General features: G+C 39.6%; 1 protein-coding gene across 1 annotated transcript in view; it reads left to right on the forward strand.

Moving 5' to 3' along the window:
* The first annotated feature begins 6,655 nt into the window (after nucleotides 1-6,655).
* The window catches only part of trpm4a (transient receptor potential cation channel, subfamily M, member 4a), an 82,467-nt gene continuing 63,886 nt past the window's right edge, over nucleotides 6,656-25,236 (forward strand). The window contains exons 1-2 of the mRNA XM_073462512.1: nucleotides 6,656-6,705; nucleotides 7,502-7,679. Of these exons, the coding sequence (XP_073318613.1) occupies nucleotides 7,539-7,679 (141 nt within the window). The 5' untranslated portion in view covers nucleotides 6,656-6,705; nucleotides 7,502-7,538. The remainder of the gene's footprint in view (nucleotides 6,706-7,501; nucleotides 7,680-25,236) is intronic.

A 25,236-nucleotide genomic window follows, 5' to 3' on the forward strand; every position in this document is an offset into this window, starting at 1 on the left:
GGAAAATGAAGAATACTGGATAGGATGAGGAAAAACTTAATAATACATAGCACCATCAAAGAAATCCTGCAGTACAACATCAGCTGAGTAACGGCAGAGAATTACTGTACATTCGGTGTGTAAATGTGGACGGTAGAGACCAGTAAGAGAGACAATAAAGCACTCCCTCTTGACTGCTAGTAACGTCTAGGTTGTCAATAGACAGACAAGTTGAACCAGTTCACACTCAGTGAGGTGACAGATTGTATTTCAGCTGAATCTTTTTTGCCTTGGAGCACTTTAAAGGTTTAAAGGAGTTTGAAAAGAAGTTCAGGGTGTGTGCAATGGTGAACACATTGTTTACCAACTAGTTTCAGAGAGCATAACCGTCAGTTTCCTTTCTCTTCGGAACCCCACAATCATGCCTCAACTTGAAGTATCACTCATTCCTGACATTTCTTTCCTTCTTTGCTTGGCTTTCATCTAGTGTCTGCTCCAACACTTCACTTCTTCCCTTTTTTATGCAGCTGATTTCTTGTCTGCTTCCTTCTCCTGTCTGTTGCTTTTTATTTCCTGCTGCTATAATCCCTTCTGTGGGATCTCATGATCTTAGAGTACATTCCTCCCTAAACAGTTACACATGGAAGCTCATGCCCACACATTCACGCACACAGCTTCTGACGAAATTCCAAGTAGACAGGTTGAGTGGTTGAGGTTGGTGTTGAAATAATATCCAGATCACATCTTCTGAACATTAGGTATCAAAAGAGGACAGCTTCAGATTTTTTCAAGACTATTTTGATGACAGTCACAGGCTTTAAGAATCTGGCAACTGATACTGTGGTGGCAACTCAGTGTTTGCTGCCGCCTGCTGACACTAGCCCCATTTACACTGCTCTTTGAGTGCGGGGATCTTGCGCCAATTCTCTGCATCCTCCTCTGTGTGAAAGTCTCAGATGCGGCAAGGGGTGAAATTTCGCTGCGCCTCTGATGCACCTCCAGAGGTAGTATCAGAGGGGCAGCATTGGCGAATCAAACCTGTGTGAATGGATAAGCCGGCGGCGCAGAGTGGGGGCGTGTCGGTCTGACGGTCTGATAACTAAACAGATCCTTCACTCAAATAAAGAGAAATGTCCCACTAAGCAATGTTACAGGACCAAACAACAGTAATATAGCAACTGGTAGTGTCTTTGGCAACTTATATGATGAAAAAAAATCCGTAGTTATACGTGGAGAAGTGTCTGTCATCCTGTCTGTCCTCACCATGTGTTTGTCTCCTTCACTATTGTGTTGTTGTAGTTACTGTCTCATGGTGACGGTCAGCCCTCCTGACTGAGACTTCAGTGAACTTTCCCCCAGAAAACAGCATCCCCCCCCCCTGAGTGAGAGAGTCAGACAGCGTCCTGTTTACTGATGGAGATTATGTAATCATGTAATTAAGAGCGAAAATAACTTTGTCATTTTCCAGGATGCATGGTGGGTCAGGATCTCAGTCACAACACATTATAACATATACAATGAACTTATGCGACTTAACCAATGGAAATTATAGTTTCAGCAATCAGGGTAGCGGATTTGACAAACCAAATTAATGTCTTAGCCATGTATCTGTGGAAGAGACACACACACAAATCAGGAAACCACAACTTGTACAAAAGTGGTAAGCAATCATTCCTAAATAATGTTAAGATCCAGGAGAAATCTGATTATTGATTTTCTGCATGTTCGAATGGATTAGTGGGTTTTACAGTAATATGGTTTTGACAGTGCCTGTAAATGCAAACCTGGTGTTTCAGTACTGGTTTCTTCTCTGAATGTAAACATAGTCATCTTCTTTCTATAAGACACCCCAACAAAACACAATGCAAAAATTAGGAGAAAGACATCGGCACCAGAAGCAAACAGAGCATATCAGTTATATAACAATTAGGGGTGGAACGGTTCACAAAATCCACGGTTTGGTTCATATCACGGTTTTGTGGTCACGGTTTTTAGTTTGGTTCGGTATACGTTGATCGTTAGGAAAATCAATTATGTCTTGTATAGTCAGGTTAAAACTGAAAGAATGAGGCAGTCTGACATTTGATACATCATTGTGACAGTCTTAGGTTAAAAGTAGGTAAGATTCTGGCACTGCAAGAGAGGAGACATTGCTAGTTCAAACATGCTTTTCATTTATTTGGCAAAGAAAGTTATCTTTAACAAATGCTAAGAACAAATAGTTATTCACTGTCCCTAAAATGCAGTGGAATCTTTTGTGCATACTGGGCACAAATACTGAACTGAATGAACTATATAACCTACATTTATCAATTGTGGTTCTTACAAAAATTATATCTTATAAAATATAAAAGTAGAAATGGCTCTTAAAGCTCTGATCCTTTAATTAGTGCATACAAAAGAATTTAACCTTACTACTTTTACAACCACATTATATACCAACAACATAAAGTGAAGCATAGGCTCTATCAACACTAGACTTAGGTCCCTGTTTATCAGTTCTTAATGGAAAACTCAAGTTTTTTTCCACTTGAAATTACAGTGCAGTGTTTGAAATACAATCAAAGAAATAAGGCTGGATTGCTTACCAAACTGAAAGTGTCACTGTGTTATCTAAAATAACAAAATAAATAACCAGATTATCAGGTCATCAATATAAAATGTAGCATAAACCAAACTAACACATACTGCACTGCTTATAAACAACACAGCTCCGCTCATTCTATTATCATGTTCTTCTGTAAGAAGATCAGTTTGTCCACATTCTCTGCCAAAAGACGAGATCTACTTGCAGTGACAATGTCCCCTGCTGTAGAGAACTCTCTCACTTGTTACAGATGTACGTGGGACTGCGAGGTAACGTCGAGCCAATTTAGCAATATGAGGATATTTATGCTCATTGCTTTTCCACCATGAAAATGGATTTTCATCCACAGGAATGCAGCCTATGAGCCTGTATGACATGACAGGGATTGTGCTGCTGTCCCTCTGCAACTTCCATTCTGTCACTGCTTCAGAGAGATGCTCGCTTGTATGGCTCACATAAAGGGGGCGCGTCTGTAAAATGGAGCTTTTCATCTTCCATTCTGAAGTAATGTAATGGGCAGTCACAGTCAGGAAACTTTCAGTAGCCCTGGAGGTCCATCCATCACTAGTAAGCGCTACATAGGCTATGTCTGACAACTCTTTAACAATTCCTTGTCGAGTCTCTTCATAAAGTGCGGGAATTACTGTGTTGCTGAAGTGTTTGCAGGAGGGGATTTTATATCGTGGCTCGAATGTTTTAATCATAAAACGAAATCCCGCACCCTCCACCACGGCAAAAGGCTGCATATCTTTGGCTATGAAATACCCCACTCCTTTCGTTATACATTTTGCCCTGTCTGACTCGTCACTGTAAGGCTGTTTAAAAGCTGTGGGGAGTAGAAGTTGTCCTGTCAACTCTCTCCCTTTCCTCCTTGCGCTGCCAATTGTCTCACTGGGATGATGTCTTTGCAGATGAGCTGACATGTTAGTCGTGTTACTGTTAGCATTAACAACACGTGTTGCACAATGCTTGCACACTGTCGCACTTTTGTCAACAACTTTCTTACCGCTGTCATCGTAGGTCACTCTAAATGCAAAGTGGTCCCATACAGCAGACCTATACAGTGCTGCTAGCGCATCTTCTAGCTCTGACACTTTTCCACTCGCCATGCCCACAAACGTCTTCACAACTGACCCAAAGATACTCTATTACTATCTGCTACACCGCTTCGCTTTTTCATCTTGTTTACTGGCAGTTGGCATCCAGCTCAGTACCGCCACCTGCTGCTCTGGAGTGTACATGCTTTGCCTCGTTAGTAAATGAGAAAAAGAAGTTGCGCATGTCTATGAACCGAACGTGACACACGCAAACCGAACCGAGACAGTCGAACCGAACGGTTCGGACAGTTTTCATAAACCGTTCCATCCCTAATAACAATACAGTTGAGCACAACCCTGCACTGTGCTTAAGTTCAAACTCAGCCTAGTTTGAAAGTAATTTCTAATGTAGGATGGAGTTTACACTCTACTTACATTTTAAAGGGTTGCACCAACTGAAATAGTTCCAACGTTAGCAAAAGTTACAATTTTAATTTTACAGCCACCCCTCAGTAGGTGTAAAGTCCTAAAATTTCAGCATGGCACATCATTTTGAAAGATTGGATAACTTGGAGGATGAGGAGGAGTGAATTTTACCGGCTGTTTTACATCTAAATTTGGCATTAGACACTAATGTTATAGTGTTTGCAAGCTAATTTAATAAACAACTAGATACTAATTTATAACAGTTTGCAAGTGTAGCCCCATTATCTGCTTGTAATATTGTTACAACTTCATCTGCCCAATTCTAGAGCATCACTATATTACCATATGTTGTGGTTAACAGTTTCACCACTCAATGCCACTGTTATTTTAAACTAGCTGTAGATTAGGGTTAGAGGTTATAGTTATCACCTTATCATTATGCTTTTTTCCAATTTCACGTACCTTTTTGTTTTTTGTTGATTAACGACAGTTAAGTTAGGACTCTGAACTGAACTCAGTGTCCCAGAATTCCCCATTGTTCACACCTAGGTGCAAAATTCAGCTTTGAGCTACTATTGGTCAGGGTGACAGACACCCCCACTGACCAGATAGTCAAAACTCCAGCGCCTTCCTCGTTCTCTCTCTTCTCCTCAAGCCTCTCTTCTCCTCCGACTTCCTATCCTCAAGGGCTCCTCTCCATCTCCCCACCACGGGGTTGCCTGCCCTCAAGATCTCTTCTTCTAGGCCTAACAGCTGCGGAGAGCTGCAAGCTGCATTTGCAGCAGGCCCAAAGAACTTCTCCTCACTGCAGCGACACGAGGTCCTGCCAGTATTCCTGATCAGTTAGCACCAGCAGCTGCAACACAAAGCTTGCCAGCTAACTTCACAATCTGAGGAACACCAAGCAAGTTAGCACCGAGCTGCTATCCTTGCAAAGGAAAGGAGCAAACCGTTTCCTCCTCTGCCGACTTTCATCCATCAAGAACAGCATTCAACATTGGAATCCCAACATTCTCCTGCAACCACCAGCACCTTTTCTTCAAAGACTGGTAACGTTGAACTGGGCTTAGATAGCATAGCATAGCACGGCTAAGCACAGGACTTTAAACTCTGGTTGATGTAATGCATATGTGTTCAATTTATCTGTGTCCACTGTTTGAGTGTTATTGTGATCACAGGTCAGGTTATTGGTAGTTTGCTTTCCTAGACGGCTAATTCGACGTTAGTCGAATGATGCTTCACACAGACTCAGGGTCTTTGCATGCAACTAACCATCTTCTATAACCTGGCATCACGTCACACACACACACACGCATGCACGCACGCATACACACATTCCTTGAGCCTGGAGCATATCACACCCACGTGATATCAGTGACCACCATTGTTTCTTTGTTCTGCCAGACACACACACACACACACACACACACACACACACACACACACACACACACACGCACACATTACACCTGTATACACCTGTATATAGTACATGTTAGTGTGTTTTCATCTTTGTGTAAATAAAATACTTTTGAACCTTCAGGCTGCCTATTTAATATTGTACAAGAGTGAATGTTGCCAACCTCTACTCTGTCAAGAACTCCAAAATCCTTTAACCATTACTAGCTGTTATGGTAATATTGGTTGTAGTTATTAAATTAATTATTAATCAGTTACAAACAGTTTAGTACCTTTTCTGAGACTGATTTGGTGAATTGGCTATCTTTTCCCTTCTTCAAGGGTGGTGCCCCGAGGTGATCTAATGTAAATTGGATCTTATTAGTAATCATAATTAATAATTATCCCTGATAATCATTCATTATTATTGATAGCCAAATTTAACCCAAAACTCCCTATTACTGTTGCATGAAGCACTACATTATGGTGCCTCGTGTGATGTGAGCACAACAACTGATTGGCCACAGGAAGTGAAAGCATCATTTTATTTGACAATATTTTGGTTAGTTAAGATGTACCTTACATCTCTGTGGTGCAACCAAACAACCACACAGATTCAGACTCAAAGTAACTAGTTTTAACATATCATTTAGTGTGGATGTTAAGAGAGAACTAAGCCATAGCTTTTGTAAATATATACTTATTGTGAATTTGATGGGTTACATCACCACATTTCAAACAAGTCAGGATAAGGGCAGCAAAAGACTGGGAAAGTTATGAAATGCTCCAAAAACAGGTTAATTGTTAACAGGTGATTGTGTCATGTTGGGGATGAAAGGGGCATCCTCAAAAGGCTGAGTCGATCACAAGCAAGAATAAGGGGAGGTTTACCACTTTGTGAAACGCATGATTGTACTGAGGATATTACTACATGGGCCCTGCAGTGCTTTGTTAACCTGTTGTCGATAAACAGTTAGTTTGAAATTGGTTGCACTAAGTTTTACGCAGCCTCCAAACTTTTTTGGAATCTGGGTTGCATTACAGTAACACACATCACATAACTCTTGTTGCAGGCTCACACTGATGGCTGTCCAACAGTTTGTCACTGCACCTTCTCAAAATATTTTTTGTGCTTGTAACTTGTGCTTGAGCCACAGTAATGTTCTCCATATTTATTTGTACTTATGCTTCTAACAAAATGTTTTCATGCTCACAGAGCTGGATTCCCAAGATCATCAAAAAGCGAGTGTGCACCACTTTTGTTGAAGACTCTTTCAGGTAATCTCTCCCTCTGGCTTGTCTAGAATGCAAAAATACTGTAGTTTAATGTTTTTTTCTGAAGATAACCCTTTTGATGAAGGATTAATGAAGGAAAGCTCTGGTTTAACTGAATGTAAACTCTGCATTGATACATTGTTTCTTAATTGTTCGTCCTAAACAGAAAGTTTACTCTTTGGGATTTCATATGACCCACACCCCCCTCTCACCTGAAATAATGCTATTTAGGTCATTAACCACATCAACATTGAATGATGAGTTTAATAACCTGCCCCCCTCTGTTAAAACTATGCCAGAAATCAAATGCCATCAAATTTGTATTGTTTCAAAAAATCTGATAATTTTTACTCTTCTCTAACTTGGAGAAAGTATTCCTTAATATACTTACACATTCTATACATATACAACTCTTGCCAGACTGTTAACTGAAACAGACAAAAGTAATCATGTAACCCCAAATGTAGCCCCACTGCATTGGCTTCCATTTGGTTTCCGAATTGATTTTAAGGTTTTCACTCATTACATTCTACTCATTACATTTAAACATTGAAACCTTAGGAGTTCATGGAATCTGTCAGTGCCCTAAACTCTGGACCAGCTTTCCTGTTGAAATTTGACCTAGAGAGAGCGTTGTAGCATTGAGGAACTTACTGTAGAGTAGGTTACCATGAACCAGTATGCAACTTACTGTAAGAAAGTGTCTCATTGTCTCAAATGCCTTTGTAATGGCTTAGGGTGTTTGAGACACTGTCATACACAGAATAACAGGTTTTATGTTTTTTGTGTTGTGTGACAGTAATGGAGCATTGTGTCAGTGTGGTGGTGTGCAGGAGATGCATGACTCTGTGGCACGAGGAGACTACTTTGGAGCTGCTATTGTCACCCAGTGGGACAGCAGGCAACACTCTTCAGAGTATCCCACTGATGCCTTTGGAGAGCTGGAGTTCGCTGGCGCTGGACGCCGACACAGCCATGTGAGTGGCAGTACTGGACTCCCACATAACACACAGTCATAGATATTTCAGCGTACCTTTAGTAAAGTGGTTCAGCCTCAACACTGATGAATAGAACCCATGGACAGTGTAACTTTACCCCAAAAACCTTGCTTCTGCGTCCATCCCATTAGGGATTTAAAGCTCCTGTAAGCATTGTTGTCATTGTAGCTAACTTCCTGTCCATTTTGCAGTTAGCCAACCCCTCCATCCTCTCTATGTCACCACACTTGCAAAAAGCATTTTTTTTCCGCTTCCATGATTGGGAGCGCTGGAATTGGTAGCTTAACCTGTCCCTTCATTGCTGGTAAATGGGAGGATCCTGCTCTCTGCCTGTTACCCAGGCAGACAGGACCACCTCTTTATGGAGGTCACTTAGTCCTGATTGGATTAAGTGGGAAGGGATACCAGAACATTTCTTTTCACAGACATTAGTTACTGACCAAACACTCTATAATACCGCTTTTCCACAGAAATTTGTGGGTCTACACAGGTTATTTAATGTGGGTCAACCCCGCTCAAAATCACCTATTGACCTCACTCCCACTTCCCACAGGCAAGACAGCCCGTCTATGGGTAATTCTCATTTCTATTATTTGTCCTTTCCTTGCTCCTCGCTCCTCGCTCCTCACTTGAACCGGAAGTCGTTCCTGTCTGCCATCTTGCAGGCCATCCCAATTCTCTAATTTGTGCACCAAGGAGCGAGGAGCCATCTCTGAGGAGCGATGATCGAGGACTCACGAGAGTCACAACATGACTGGAGTTTCATAACGGAGTGAAAACAAGTTTTATATTTAGTTTGTTTTCTGGTTCAGTAGTGAGTTAAAATGTGTCAGCCTGACTGTAGGAGAGAAAAAGGACCACAGACAACTTTCTTCATTTATTACAAACATTTTTCTTTTCAGGGTCTGTTTTAAACACGTGAGGCTGATCATTCCTAAGTGACATCATTTCAGTTTTCCCTCAAACATTAAAAGATTATTTCAAAATCAGAATATCACTGAATACGAAGGCAAATAATGGATCAATGTCTGAACAAATTCTGCCGGTTGAAATGGTTCCTGTGCCTCTGACCATAAAACAGTACACAGTATAAATACACAGTACACATTATAAATACACAGTACTCAGTATAAGTACACATTATAAATACACAGTATAAATACGCAGCACACAGTGTAAATACACAGTACATAATATAAATACGCAGTACACAGTGTAAATACACAGTGTAAATACACAGTACACAGGGTAAATACACAGTACACAGTATAAATACGTAGTACAGTTTAAATATGCAATACACAGTATAAATACACAGTACACACTGTAAATACGCTGTACATAGTGTAAATACACAGTACATACCATAATTACACAGTACACTGTGTAAATACACAGTACACAGTTTAGATACACTGTACACAGTGTACATACACAATACACAGTATAAATACACAGTACACAGTTTAAGTACAAATTATAAATACACTGTACAAAGTGTAAATACACAGGACAGAGTATAAATACGCAGTACACACTATAAATACACAGTACACAGTGTAAATACACTGTACACATTATAAATACACAGTACACAGTCTAAATACACAGTACAGAGTATAAATACGCAGTACACAGTGTAAATACACAGTACACATTATAAATACACAGTACATAGCATAAATACGCAGTACACAGTGTAAATACAAAGTACACATTATAAATACACAGTACACAGTCTTAATGCACAGTACACAGTGTAAGTACACATTATAAATACACTGTACACAGTGTAAATACACAGTACACTGTGTAAATACACAGTACACTGTATAAATAGACAGTACACAGTATATATATACGCAGGACGCAGTGTAAATACACAATACACAGTATAAATACGTAGTACAGTTTAAATATGCAGTACACAGTAAAAAAAAAATTACACACTGTAAATACACTGTACATAGTGTAAATACAAAGTACACATTATAAATACACAGTGCACAGTGTAAATACACAGTACACAGTGTAAATACACAGTACACAGTATGAATGCACAGTACATATTATAAATACCTACTACAAGGTATAAATACACAGTACACAGTGTATGTACACATTATAAATACACTGTACACAGTGTAAATACTCAGGACAAAGTATAAATATACAGTACACTGTCCAAATACACAGTACAGAGTATAAATACACAGTACACAGTGTAAATGCACAGTACACATTGTAAATACACAGTACACGGTATAAGTACACTCTACACAGTGTAAATACACAGTACACAGTATAAATACGCAGTACAGTGTAAATACACAGAACACACTATAAATAGACAGTACACTGTGTAAATACACAGTACACAGTATAAATACATAGTACACATTATAAATGCACAGTACACAGTATAAATACACAGTACACAGTTTAAATACACAGTACACAGTGTAAATACACAGTACACATTGTAATTACACAGTACACAGTATAATTACTCAGTATACAGTATAAATACACAGTACACAGTATTAATACGCAGTACAGAATTTAAATACGCAGTACAGTTTAAATACGCAGTAAACAGTGTAAATACACAGGAGACAGTATAAATACACTGCACACAGTGTAAATACGCAGTACACAATGTAAATACACAGTACACAGTGTAAATACACAGTATACATTATAAATACACAGTACACAGTATAGATACAGTGTACACAGTGTAAATACACAGTACTCAGTATTTGTACATATTATAAATACACAGGACACAGTATAAATACACAGCACAGTGTAAATACACAGTACACAGTATAAGTACCCATTATAAATACACTGTACCCATTATAAAGGCACAGTACACAGTATAAATACACAGTACACAGTGTAAATACACAGTACACAGTATAAATACACAGTACACAGTGTACGTACACATTATAAATACACTGTACACAGTGTAAATACACAGTACAGAGTATAAATACACAGTACACTTTCCAAATACACAGTACAGAGTATAAATACGCAGTACACAGTGTAAATACACAGTACACAGTATAAGTACACTCTACACAGTGTAAATACACAGAACACAGTATAAATACACAGTGTAAATACACAGTACACAGGATAAATACATAGTACACAGTGTAAATACAAAATACACAGTATAAATACGCAGTACACAGTGTATGCATGTAGTACACAGTGCAAATACACAGTATACATTATAAATACACAGTACACAGTATAGATACAGTGTACACAGTGTAAATACACAGTACTCAGTATTTGTACATATTATAAATACACAGGACACAGTATAAATACACAGCACAGTGTAAATACACAGTACACAGTATAAGTACCCATTATAAATACACTGTACCCATTATAAAGGCACAGTACACAGTATAAATACACAGTACACAGTGTAAATACACAGTACACAGTATAAATACACAGTACACAGTGTACGTACACATTATAAATACACTGTACACAGTGTAAATACACAGTACAGAGTATAAATACACAGTACGCTTTCCAAATACACAGTACAGAGTATAAATACGCAGTACACAGTGTAAATACACAGTACACAGTATAAGTACACTCTACACAGTGTAAATACACAGAACACAGTATAAATACACAGTGTAAATACACAGTACACAGGATAAATACATAGTACACAGTGTAAATACAAAATACACAGTATAAATACGCAGTACACAGTGTATGCATGTAGTACACAGTGCAAATACACAGTACAGTGTGAATACAAAATACACAGTATAAATACGCAGTACACAGTGTAAGCACAGTAGTACATAGGATCCCCCTTTGCACGTACATGTGGACTGTGCGCGTGCATGTGAGAAAAATGTGTGTGCGTCAGGAAAAAAAAAATGTGTGCGTGTGTGTGTGTGTGTGTTTATGACCCATAGCATTCTTGTGTGTGTGTGTGTGTGTGAGTGTAAACACCTTTCAAAGGCCTTTCTGATGTGTATTAGAGTTAGCCATATGGTGGGTTACTTACACCTTCAGATGTCTCTAAGGGGGACATAGTGTATTAGTCTGTGACAGTTGTCATGGGGAAAAGCAGATTCTGCGTTTTACATGTAGGTGTTAACCTGAATCATCTACCCCCCAAAATCCCAATCTGCAGGTTAAAACACTTTTCACAGTTCCCTTAAGCATGGGGTAATTTTACACATCAGACAGTCACTCTGTCTGCAAATAAGGTACAACTTGTATATGTGTGTGTGTGTGTGTGTCTTTGGTTTTATCTGACATAGGTCTCATATGATGTTTGAGTTGAAGAATGTTGGTGAAATATTTCTATATCAAACTGGTGTTTCTTAGTAATTTGTTACATCCAGCCTGAATACTATTCAAGAGCCCCCGCCGCTGATGGGGGGTGGGTGGGGGGGTCAAAAACAGGTAGTTGGTGGGATTGCTTACACCTTTAGATGTCTCTTAGGTGAGCATATTGTATTAGTCTGTGGGAAAGTTGTCGTGGGAAAGCAGATTCTGTGTTTTACACATAGTTGTTAAAAACACTTTTTCACACTTCAAGCAGTCACTCTGTCTGCAAAGATGAAGTCTGCAGAGATGAGTTGAAGAATGTTTCTTAGTAATTTGTTACATCCAGCCTGAATACTATTCAAGCGCGCCCCGCCGCTGATGTGGGGGTCAAAAACAGGTAGTTGGCGGGATTGCTTACACAGAACTCTACACCAAACCAGCAGTGAAGGAATCGGGGGTGTACTCATTAGGCAAATGTGCTAGCTGTGTGTGTGGTTAGGAGATTCAGAAAAAAATGAATGTCTGAATGAGTGATAATAGTGTAAAAACTTGTTTATATTCTTTTGGTGATTTGTTTTATCCAACATAGGACACTTTTACTTTTGAGTTAAAGAATGGTGATTAAATATATTTTCCACATGTGGTTACCTGTTACTATTCAGCTCATGTCTAGGTGTGAAGACCTGAGAGTTCAAGGGGATATAAGTTTATGTAATTATTATTAGAAGCTATCGATGAGTGGTCTCGTTGCGAAGCTTTTTTAATATACGCTTGTTTTCTTTTCTTATTGTTTTATTCAACATATATTGTGTATAGTTATGTGTTAAAGAGTTATGGTTAGATTTTAAATTTCTCAAAACTCCTTTTTCATCACTACAATTTTGGGTTACGCCTATCGTGGTGACGTGTGATACCACCCCTGGTGGAGGTGTGATTATTTGAGAGTGTATATAAGCTACTGTAAAGTGTCGGTCTTTCTCTCTTGCTTTTTGCGCTCTCGACAGGCCGTGGCTCGTACTTTCTGGAAAGACATTTTTTAATTTTTTCTGGTGTGTTGATACGATGGATCTTCTGAATGGTGAGTTTTATTTATTCATTTTGTTTGTTATTATCTCGTTCCTAATAGATTTGTTTATCTAGTGTTATTAATACGGTGATAGCATAGTAAACATTGTGATAGCATAGTAAACATTGTATGTATCTTTTTATTTTTTACAGAAATGATTGTATCAATGTATGAAATCAGGAGTAGCTATCTTTTTTCTTCAGGGTAGTTTACTAGTGGTATAAAAACTCCTCAACAGTATAGGGATGTTTTTGCAATCGCTAAACTGGTGTTCAAACACTGTGTTTTTTTGTTTGTTTTTATTATTTATTTTAATTTTATTTTGTATAGATTTCCAAGAAGAAGAAACACAGCAACCCAGAGTTAATAGCCTAACTCTTAAAGCCCGCTGGGCAGAGTGGTATGTAGTGAATTTTTATTTGGTCTGTGTTTGACTATATCGACACATACTACTTTATTTATGTATTTATTGTTAGATTTTTATTAACACACATAGTCATAAGACAGTGTGTGTGTGTGTGTGTGTATGTGTGTGTGTGGCTATGGTCTTTACGTCAGGACATTCACAGAATGTATCATATTCCCTCAGTGAAAAGGCGTGGAGAGTGATTGCGGGGGACCGAGAGGCCGCAGACGGTAAAACTTATTTATCTACTCTATTTACTTGACTAGTAGTCATCAATAGCGGTTAATTATAACCATATGAGCTAACTATTTTGTGTGTTTGTATAGATTTCCAAGAAGAAACACGTCGACCCAGAGTGAATAGACTATCTCTTAAAGCCCGCAGAGCAGAGTGGTATGTAGTGCAATTTTATTTAGTATTGTATTTTGTTTAAATATATTGAGATGTATACTGCTTTATTTATGTATTTATTGTTAGATTTTTTATTAACACACATAGTCATAAGACAGTGTGCGGTTCTGTTGCTTACGTCAGGACATTCACAGAATGTATCATATTCCCAAAGTGAAAAGGTGCTGAGGGCGATAGAGGAGGGCCGTGAAGACGTGGCTGGTAAAACCTGTTTTTTAAATTTTTTTTTACTCTATTTACTTGGCGAGTAGTCAATAATAGCGGCTAATTATAACCATACGAGTGAACTATTTTGTGTGTTTGTATAGACTTCCAAGCTCCAAACAAGAAACCCGGCAGGACAGGTCGTCCCAAAGTCGTTAGAACCAATGCGATATTGTCCAAAAAGCGCAAGAGGCAGAAGGCCATACAAACCGTCCCTGATACAAGGTATGTAACAATTATTTTGGTTGTATGTATTATCAGGATGTTCTTTTTTTTTATTTATTTTATTTTACTTTCTAACTTTATCGTCTTATCACAGGTTGGTGAGCAATGTGTTGCAGCCAGTAGTCTTACCCCAGGAGCCAGAATCCCCTAGAGAAGAGGACGATACAGAGCTCGCTCTCCAAAATGAACTGGATGTAGCTGTGGACACACTTGTGGGGTTGAATACAACTACGAGTGAGGCGGAGCCCGTACCACCCCCAGTGTATATGGTCTCCTCTACACCACCAGGTGATGTAGATCAGATAGTTGTGTCACATGATTGTGTACCACCAGCTGTGTCACCGACTACACCTCCTGATTTTAAATACCCAATACCTTGGTGTCTTGATAACGGTGATTGGGTGTCTGACACGGACACAGCACCTCAGAGGTGTCAGCAGACTGCGCTCGGCGATTTTCAACCCCCAATACTCGAGCGTCCTGATAATGACGACGACGATTGGGTGGCCGACGTGGCCATCACACCTCTGGAGTGTCTACAGCCACCCGATTCTTCTGTCTTACCAGTCGTGTCAGATAGCCCAGAACTATTGGATATAAGGGGGTTTTGTGAATACTATTTAGGCCCAAATGCTTTTGATCATGTCGAACTACTAGACACAGAGAATGATAGGTTTGACATAGTGAATAACAAACTAGAGAAATTGGAAAGCTCTATGATTAAAAAAATAGCAGTGTTAAAAAGACAAAACCAAAACTTGTTAAAAATAGACGGGCTTATACACTATACAGACGCCAAACCACAGAGGCATTAGGCGATCTGGGTGTAAGGTTCGCAGCAATTTTGCCCACAATTGGCCACACGGGGCAAAAACATAAAAGAATAAATAAATAAAAAATAATAATAATAAAACTTGCATCACTCGGTGTGTCATTAGCGTTGATTACTAGTTATTAAAATGGCCCCTCCCAGAAAAAAATTTAGACGTAAAAACGGTACCTGGTATGTCGTAGATACCGGTGACAGCGATGAATGGAATACTGACGATGATGAGCAAACAACATCTCACAGTATTGACGGGGCTCGGGCTGGATATATTCGTTTTGCGCAAAAGAACGATTTGCCTTATGGTAACGTTAATGATGATGCCAAAACAGTGCCTAGATGGGTTAGGACTCAGTACAAACGATTCAAAAGACGTATGTCAAACATGATTTCTACCCAAGAGTCTTCTACTCCTGCGGCTGTTGCTGCTGCTACTGCTAGTGCTGATGATAACATTGCTGGTGATGTGGACATTGGTGGATTTGCTGCAGCTGCTGCTGCTGCTGATGATAACATTGCTGGTGATGAGAATTTTAATGATGACGCTGTTGCTGTTGATGTTGCCGCTGTCAATAATCCTGTTGATATTAGTATTGGTGATGTTGGTATGGGGCCTGCTGCTGCTGACAATGGAGATGTAGACAATGCCATTCAGACTGGATCTGCATCGGTACCAAGGCAGGTAGAACACCGTAGTGTTGTTGTTGTTGATGAGCCTTGTTCTGTAAATCAGATAGGCGGTGGTAGTGAAGATAGGGATTTACAACAGAATGGTGAGATCGATCCTGTGCGTGGTGCCGATTCATCCCATAATGATGATAATGATGATGATGATGATGATGAAAACGGGCAGGATCAGATACAAGTCAGGAATATACCTACTTTCAATGCCTATGAACTGCGTCAGCGACTTGATTTCAGAGACATCAGTCTCGATAGTCCTGAATTGGTACCCATGAGAGTTAGGGATAGGCTGTCTGGTGTAATCGATCGAGCCTTAGAGGGAGCGCATCCTGGTAGTATTTTAATTGCAGTATTGAGAGGTCCATCCCTGGCCAGTGACGTGCAGGCTATTTTAAACGCCGACAATCAATACAATGCAGATTTGTTTATGGAAGAAATTTCACAAGTTTTGCAAAGTAACGACACTTCCATGACTGATGACGAATTGGAATTTATTGTCACGGTGGTACAGAATAGAAGTGGTGGGGCTCGTCTCCGTTTGGGTAAAGTGCCTTATGATAATATTTTGTCAAAGAAAGGTCGCTTTCTGTACAACCCTGACAATGGTGGAGATAATAATAATTTGTGTTTCAGTCTCTGTCTGGCCCGTTTTAAACACAAAGATAAGACTTTGACTGAACAAACTGTGTATGCGGAAAACAAACATAGGAAGGTGATGCACGATCTCACTCGCTGTGTATCATTTGATGATGTCGCAAAATTTGAGGAGGAGATAAATGCAAAAATCATAATCTTCCACCATGCCGCTGACCGTAAACGATTGCTGTGTTACAAAACACACGACGCATACAACAGAGACACTGTATGGCTCTATCTACACGATAACCATTATTATCTGATAGAAAACCAGACGGGGTTCTGGGGTGTCTCATATGTCTGTCATTATTGTTATGAAACATATGAAGCACCCCTGTACCATAACTGCGATCTCAGATGTAATGTTTGTTTTACAACAGAATGTCTTGATCGACCAAACAGTGTCAGGAAATGTGATAAGTGCAAACGTATATGCAATTCCACATTTTGTTACAACCAACACAAACAGCTTGAGAAAGAACACCAATTGGTACCTTGTGACAGCCTTAACTACTGTGACACGTGCGGTAGAATCTACAAAGTAGGAGAAAAAGCTCACCAGTGTCAACCTATTAGGTGTCGACACTGCGGCGAGAACAAATTGGATGGTAAGGCTACACATCAGTGTTATATCCAACCTTTGCAGAAGAAAGAACTGCATGAAAAATACAAAATATTTGATTTTGAGACGTGGTATAACAACGGTAAACAAGAGGCAAATTACGTGTGTATAAAAGATCTCAATGGAAAGAAATGGTTCTGTTGCGAGGGAACAAACTGCGTTAAAACCATGATTGACCGCTTCAGAAAACCCGAATATAAGAACCATACATTCATAGCACGTAATGCGTCAGGGTTTGACAACTACATACTGCTGGAATACTTTGTCAAACAAGGAATCACCCCACAGCTGACGATGAGAGGCAGCAGGGTGATTCTAATGTATGACAAAGAATACCAACAACGTTGGATAGACTCCTTTAGCTTTCTGCCTATTCGCTTGTCGAAAATACCAGCAGCCTTGGGGTTTGAGGATATGTCGAAAGGCTATTTCCCCCATAAGTTTAACACAGAGGGCCACGAGTTATATGTAGGGCCCTACCCAGAACCACACTACTACGGCTATGACAGCATGACTGCCAAAGAGAAAACAGCATTCATGACCTGGTATGACACAGTGCGCACTGAAACCTTTGATTTCAATACAGAGATTCGTCGCTACTGTATGAACGACGTGGAAGTGTTGCGCAGAGCTTGTGTGATCTACCGAGATACATTTCTCAAATGCACCCAGCTCGACCCCTTTGCATACACCACCTTGGCCTCCAGTTGTATGGGGGTATTCAAAACGCTGTTCCTGCCTAAAGACACACTCGCTCTCACGTATGATGGGGCATACCTTGAGCAGAATAAGACATTTTCAAATGTGTCTATAGAATGGCTTGAATACCTGCGTCACACTGAGAAGCTCGAGATAGCTCATGCGCTCAATCATGGTGAAAAGGAGATAGGTCCATACTATGTGGATGGCTATCACCCTGATACAAATACGTGCTATGAATTTGCAAGTTGTTTCTACCATGGGTGTCTCAAATGCCACGTCCAGTCTGCTATGAATCCAGTCACCGGAAACACCTTTGGCGAGCTCTCCTGTGCATTCTCTACAAAGATTAAAGCTTTGAAGGATGTCTATGGTAAAAAAGTCGTAGTGATGTGGGCGTGTGAATGGCTCAGGCTTAAAAAGACTAGCCCTAGTCACCAGACATTTCTGAAAGATTACCAGAAACCAGAACGTTTGGACCCCCGACAGGCTCTGTTTGGAGGGCGTACAAATGCCATGAAACTGTATCATAAGGTGTCAGATGGTGAGAAGGTAAGATATTACGACTTCACCAGTTTGTACCCGGCTGTGAACGCGCTAAAACAATATCCAATAGGTCACCCCCAGATTATCTTTAGGGATTTTGATTCCCTTGATAACTATTTCGGGTTTGTGAAGTGTGTTTTGCTCCCGCCGAGAGGTTTGTACCATCCTGTCCTGCCCTATAGGTGTCACAATAAACTCATGTTCCTGCTATGCCGTACATGTGCTGAGGCGATGAACCAGACGAGTGACTGCACACACAATGACGACGACAGACGGTTGTCGGGTGTGTGGGTCTCGTTTGAGCTTCAAAAAGCGGTTGAAAAGGGATACCAGGTAGTGCGTATTGATGAAGTGTGGCATTTTCCCAACAAGACCGACACCATGTTCAGGGATTATGTCAAGACATTTCTAAAATGCAAGCAAGAGGCTTCTGGTTATCCGGGACATGTCAAGACGCCTGAGGAGAAAGAAAGATACATCAATGACTATCTCCAAAAAGAGGGCATCCAGCTAGATGCAGATAAAATCTGCGTAAACCAGGCGGTGAGGAGTTGCAACAAGCTTCTTCTGAACTCATTGTGGGGTAGATTTAGCATGAGGAATAACCTGCCGAATTGTGAGTTGATAACAGAACCAGCCAGATTTACACAGCTGATGTTTAGCGATCATTATGATGTGCGGCAGTTTTGTTTCATCTCAGATGATGTGGCTATGGTGCAGTGGTCTCATGCCGACGTCAGGGCCTCCAGAACTAAGATGTAAATATCTTTATAGGAGCCGTGACCACAGCCCACGCACGACTCATGCTCTATGACGTATTGGATAAGTTACAACAACGTGTTCTTTACTGTGATACTGACAGTGTTGTTTTTACTTCACGGCTGGGGGAGTGGAACCCACCCATAGGTGAATACCTGGGTGATTTGACTGATGAGCTGAATGATGGTAATGTGTGCGGACTCCCTGAAGAAGATTATATCACCGAATTCGTATCAGGGGGTCCAAAGTGCTATGCCTATCACACAGCACATGGCAAAACGCAGGTCAAATGTAAGGGGGTGACGTTAAATGCTAAAAATGCTGCAGTGGTCACCCCTGAGTCTCTGTTGGGTCTAGTACAATCTTTTGTGACCAATCAGAATACAGATGCGCACATGGTGACTGTTTCTGAAACAATCAAACGAGACAAAAAGAGGTTCCATCTCAAGAATGACACAGTTACAAAGAAGGTTCAGGTTGTGTACAACAAACGTAGGGTGTTGGCTGATTATACTACACTTCCTTATGGATATTAGATCAGATCGCGGGTTTGATGACAGACTACAACATCCATTTAGTCTGGTGGTGAGCGGTCCTTCAAACTGTGGGAAGACATATTTTGTCAAGAGTGTTATTGAAAATGCATCGAGGGTTAATTCACACCCTATTGACAATGTTGTATACATATATTCGTGTTGGCAACCTTTTATATGATCAACTACTACAGATGAGAGACATTAACTTTGTGAATGGTCTACCCGAATCTCTGTGTGATGATGTATTGTTACCCCTAGACAAAAACAATCTGCTTATTATAGATGATTTAATGAATGACGCCTGCAATAATATAAAAGTACAAAATGTTTTTACCAAATACGTTCACCATAGGAATCTTAGTTGTATATATTTAGTACAAAATCTATTTATTCAAGGCAAGGCTAGTCGTACTATTAGTTTGAATGCCAACTACCTTGTTTTGTTTAAAAATCCTAGAGATAAATACCAAATCACATTAATAGGACGACAAATGTTTCCAGGCAATACCAAATTTTTTTTAGAGGCTTTTAATGATGCCACCAACACGGCATATGGCTATCTTCTTATTGATTATAAAGCCAAGACACCAGATTATCTAAGACTCAGAACTGCAGTGCTATCAGATCGTCCAGTTGTGTACATCTCTAAAAAGCAGAAGGTGTGACAATGTCGTTACGTATGCAGAGGAATTTGGCTCTGTTGGAGTTGTTATATAAATCACCACCGAGTGTACGAAGGGTCATTGTGGGGCATGCAAGCACTGACTTTGTGAATGCTCTGTGTGAAATAGCTCTCAATGTAATAAGCGGCAACATCCCTTTGACGGACAAACAGTACAAACAGCTAAAAAAAAAGAAAACCATCATCAGACTAGTAGCTGATAAAAAAGTCAAACTTTTAAAAAAGAAAAAGACTATCAATCAGACTGGAGGTTTTTTATTACCCCTGCTAGGAGCAGCTATACCCTTTTATAGCCGGTCTTTTTAACAGAGGTTGAAATGGAGCACGCACAAAAAATGTTCCTGGTCCCTCAGCATCAATTGGACGCCTTAAAACAACAGCAGGAGCAGAACACTGGTTCCATAAGGCAAATTGTGCAAAATGACTTAGATAAAGCCATGATCGACATGCTAAAACTACCGGACACGAACGTTTATGAGAAGGCCAAAAAATATGCCGGTATTCTACAACGATACCTGGTATTAGAAAAACAGAATGCGAGTGAAAAAAACGTCTTGACTCTATCACTGCCAGTCAGTGAAGGTCATGATACAAACGGTCCCTGCCTCAATATCACACCACGTACTGACGACGTTGACAAAAAAGATTTAATCACCGAAGAGGTATTAAAGCACGTACCTAAAAGAAGCAGAAAAAACGCCGAATACATTTTAGACGCGATAACCCGATCAAAAAATTTGATTTCATGGACAGATCAGGGTGAGATCATCGTCGACAAACACACTGTCCGAGGCTCACACCTATACGATTTGGTAAAAAGCGTTACTGCTACACATAATGTTTCAGATGTTTCAAGACCTATAGGGTGGGACCTGTTTTTAAAAACTATGGCGCGTTTAAATATTCCTTTATCGGCTATCCCAAACACTATGGTGCGACGGGCTATTGCTGAATATAAAGGAATCGCTGACACACCAAGTGATGCGAGTTTTATACCCCAAGACACGTATCGAGAGAGAAAAAGGGTGGGTCCTAGTAGTACACCCAGATACCGTGCCCCTCTTAGGGCCCCGAGGGTGAGGGGTTTGAAATCACGTAGTTGGGACACCAGCTGGTTAAATTTTTGATTTCCGTCTTACATGTATTTTAGTTTTTATTTTACTTATATATTTTTTCTTTTTACGTATTTTGTATCATTTTATGTATAGATTGAATTGTCTTCTTTATTGTTTAAATACCACGGTTTGCTGCATAAATGTTTCAGGGACAATATACCTGTAATTTCTAGATTTTTTTCTTTCTTTCTTTTCTCACTGCCAATGGCACATTGTTGTTTTTAAAGTATTTTCATGTATATGTGAATGTGTAAGTTTTTCTAATTTTTTTTTCTATTATTATTATTATTATTATTATTATTATTATTCATTTTATTTACTGTTGTTCCATTTTAATAAACAGTTGTTTCTTTTTTTTCATTCTTTTTTTTGTATATATACATATATGCAATGATTATTATTATTATTTTTTAAACATGAATAAAAAAAAATGATACCTTAAAACAAGATTGTGTTCTATATTTATTTGATGTTAACAGTTTAAACACCATTTAACATTAGATTACACATTTGTTATCCACATTGTACACATGTAAAATCATATCCATGACATACATCAGGTTGTATTTTGTTAACAAATTGACATACCATTGCATCATTACAAACAAGATCGGGTCCATACATATTTAAAAACCGTGAATACGGTATCCCTTTTTGTACATGACATAGAAAAAAGACACAGTGTGGGCCACATGTTGTTGCGAGATTATTTTGAACCTGTTTTCTAGAATAAAATACATCCGTACAGTTTTTTATCAGAAAATTATTTATCATCGTTGGAAATTTGTCAGGCGGGTGACCAAAACTGTCAAAGAAATATCCTTGTTTATGTTTTGTAATATAAATAGCCAGCCAATGTTCACCAGGCATGTTAGAGGGCTGCGTGTTTACAATCAACATAGCAGGATATTTATAAACACCATGTTTAGGGAGCTGATCGCATGCTAGGACCCCCAGAAAATCTGAACCCCTAATAATTCTTTTCCTAACAATACTAGTTAATTCTATCGTATTCATTATGTTTTTTTAGTAGTAATCCATCAATACTTGTCTCCTGTTTGATATCTCGATAACTGAATCGAAAACAGAATAACAAATAAGATTAACAGTGCGTGGTAGAGGAACTCTGAAACGAGCTTCCAGCCTCACATTGCTTGTTTTAATTAGTGACACATTCCCTGCACACCCTTCATCGGGTTCCAAATTGAAACAGAATAATGTGTAACCGGCTCCGAAATCTTGACGTGATATGGCCAACGATCTGTCTTTTAGATGACGTCCGGTGGTGTGAATCAGCTGATAATACTCTCTTGTGTACTGGCCTCTCTGAAAGAGCGGTTGAAAGGGTTTTGCGGGAAAAGACTGACCGTCGGCGTATAGACTTATAAACTCTGTATCAAAGTTCTCAAAATTAAATGGATTGCGCGCATAACTTCCTGTATGTCCCTCGTTATCAACAAAAGCGACAATAACAAATTTAGGGATCTGTCCAATATAGAGATTTTCTTGGTTGCACACCCTGGTTCCTGCAGGTATGGAGAAAGTTTTCAAAGTCACTCTGTCTATAGCGTATTTAGCATTAGTATGCTGTAGAGCCCTGCTATGGGCCAGACGTACAGTTGGAGCAACAGATACCTTTTTCACAAATACACTGGGGCTAACATAATCTTAACTCGAAATTGTACATTTCCCGGCGTCATAAGAGAAAATTCATCCTTAGACCGTATAAATTTCAGAGAAATATCGACACCATTTAGCAATAGTTTTTCTTGAAAAAACAAATCAGAGTGTATCGGGGCGATTAACTCCACGATTCTGCTTTCTCCAGTGTATTCTCCTCTAGCCGCCAACCCTGCATTGTCTCCGTCTATGGACGCATCGTTCATATGCGTGCTAGTGTCTTTACAAAACAAACCGGTACTGAACTGTGTATCCAAAGTGTCCCGTCCATAGTTAATCAAACATTCAATTATACCGCGATATGGATATGTGTTGGAGGATTGTGTTATAAGCCTATCCCCCAACATTATATCGACCTGTGAGAATAATCTACATCCTGGATAGTTTATAAATCCTACGTCGGCGCCTTGAGCTATGTTTGTACTGTCTGCATTTACAATCCTCACACGTGTAAAAAGATATGATTCATTCAGGTCTAGGTAATCCTCGCAACTAGCCGATATGTAAAATTCCAGAGGTCCAGTGTCCATTATTGCAGAAATAGGTGGGATTTCGACAAAAGTAAATTTCTCAATGGATGTCTGAGTGTAGGGTACTGTAAACAGATCCAACTCGGTCTTCACACATTCTTCAGACTGGTTATGAATGAGCGCCATGGTTGTATTCCTAGAGTTGTGCCCTAAAATATGTCTCTAGACAAAGTCCTGGAACGACTGATCCGAGCTCTGCGTCTCTTGCTGGTTGCCTTCTTTTTGACGGCTTTGCGTCTTTTAACACCGGTTTTACGTTTTTTAGCCCCCGTTTGGCTACGCCCTCGTCTGGAAGGAGGTCTTTTCAAAGGTCTTCTACTATACACCATCAGACCACTCCCCTCCTGTTGCCTTGATAGTGTGTTTCTTGCAATATTCGACACAACATCCCCCATAATGTTTGTAGCGGCTGTTTTTAAGTGGGGTTTTGCCAGATTGAACCCACTTTTTAACAAAGGTACTGCCATTCTGAGTAGACTACGAAATATCCCCCCTAACCCATTACCGTATTGGGTACTGCTCTCTATAAATCCTGGTAAATCTCCCCCCGCCTGGTTCATGTAGTAGGTCATATATCTACCATCATCGCGTGTAAATGGGGTGTGTGTCATTTTTTATTATTTTTTTTTTATTTTACCAAATGCAAAAGGTATATACTGATTTTGATCGTTTTTTAACGAGATCTCTATATCATCAATAATCGATTTGGAGAGTGATGTGTAGTGTGGCTTGTCATAAGTCAGAGTGGGCATACGCCTTATCTCGTCCGACACATTTATACAGCGGAGAAGTGGCACATAGCTATCACCCAATAGTTGATAATCCACAATATCACTATAGAGAAATATATTATACGTTCCTGCGTGAATATCGGCGGGGTGTGGAGCAGTATATTGTTTCCTAAAATTTAGGGTGATAGGTATTTTGACCGGCTCCCCTGGATTGAAACCTAGTAGCTCTGCTAGACGCCCTTTAAATGTTAAAGTATATCCTTCAGCCCCCGAAAAATTAACAAAATTCGTAATATTGTTGTACACCAGACTTAGGCGGGATATCGGCGGGGTTACTATGCATTTTGAATTAAATTCTTTCAGTATTCTAGGTATAGTCTCATAGAAGCCCACTGCTAGAGATATAGTATATGTCTTCTGTGTTTTATAGTCATAGATATCCACATCGGCATCCGCTGCTGGGAAACTATTCCATACGCGGGGATATTGGACTTCAATAACACCGACTTCATATGGTTCGTTCAGGACTATCGGTTTAGCTAATTTAGTCCTATATTGCCATATCTTGTTATTTGGATATACATGTAGTGAAGCATTACTAGGCAGTGTGACATAAAACCCGTTTTTCTCCATAGTTCTGATACGCACGAGCCAATATTCAAAAGTGACTCTGTAAGGAGTTAGTACACCCCCTTTTATCACACATCTACGATATCTTTTTCAGGGAGCCATGAGTTAAATTTCTCAGGCCACCCCAACCATTTAACAAAGACCATATTTTTACGACCTAATTTCTTTCTGGCCAGTATTTTTTCTATTTTAAAAGTTTTGTTTTTATCAATAATC

This window comes from Pagrus major, chromosome 24 (genome assembly GCF_040436345.1).
Source record: "Pagrus major chromosome 24, Pma_NU_1.0".
Lineage (NCBI taxonomy): Eukaryota > Metazoa > Chordata > Actinopteri > Spariformes > Sparidae > Pagrus > Pagrus major.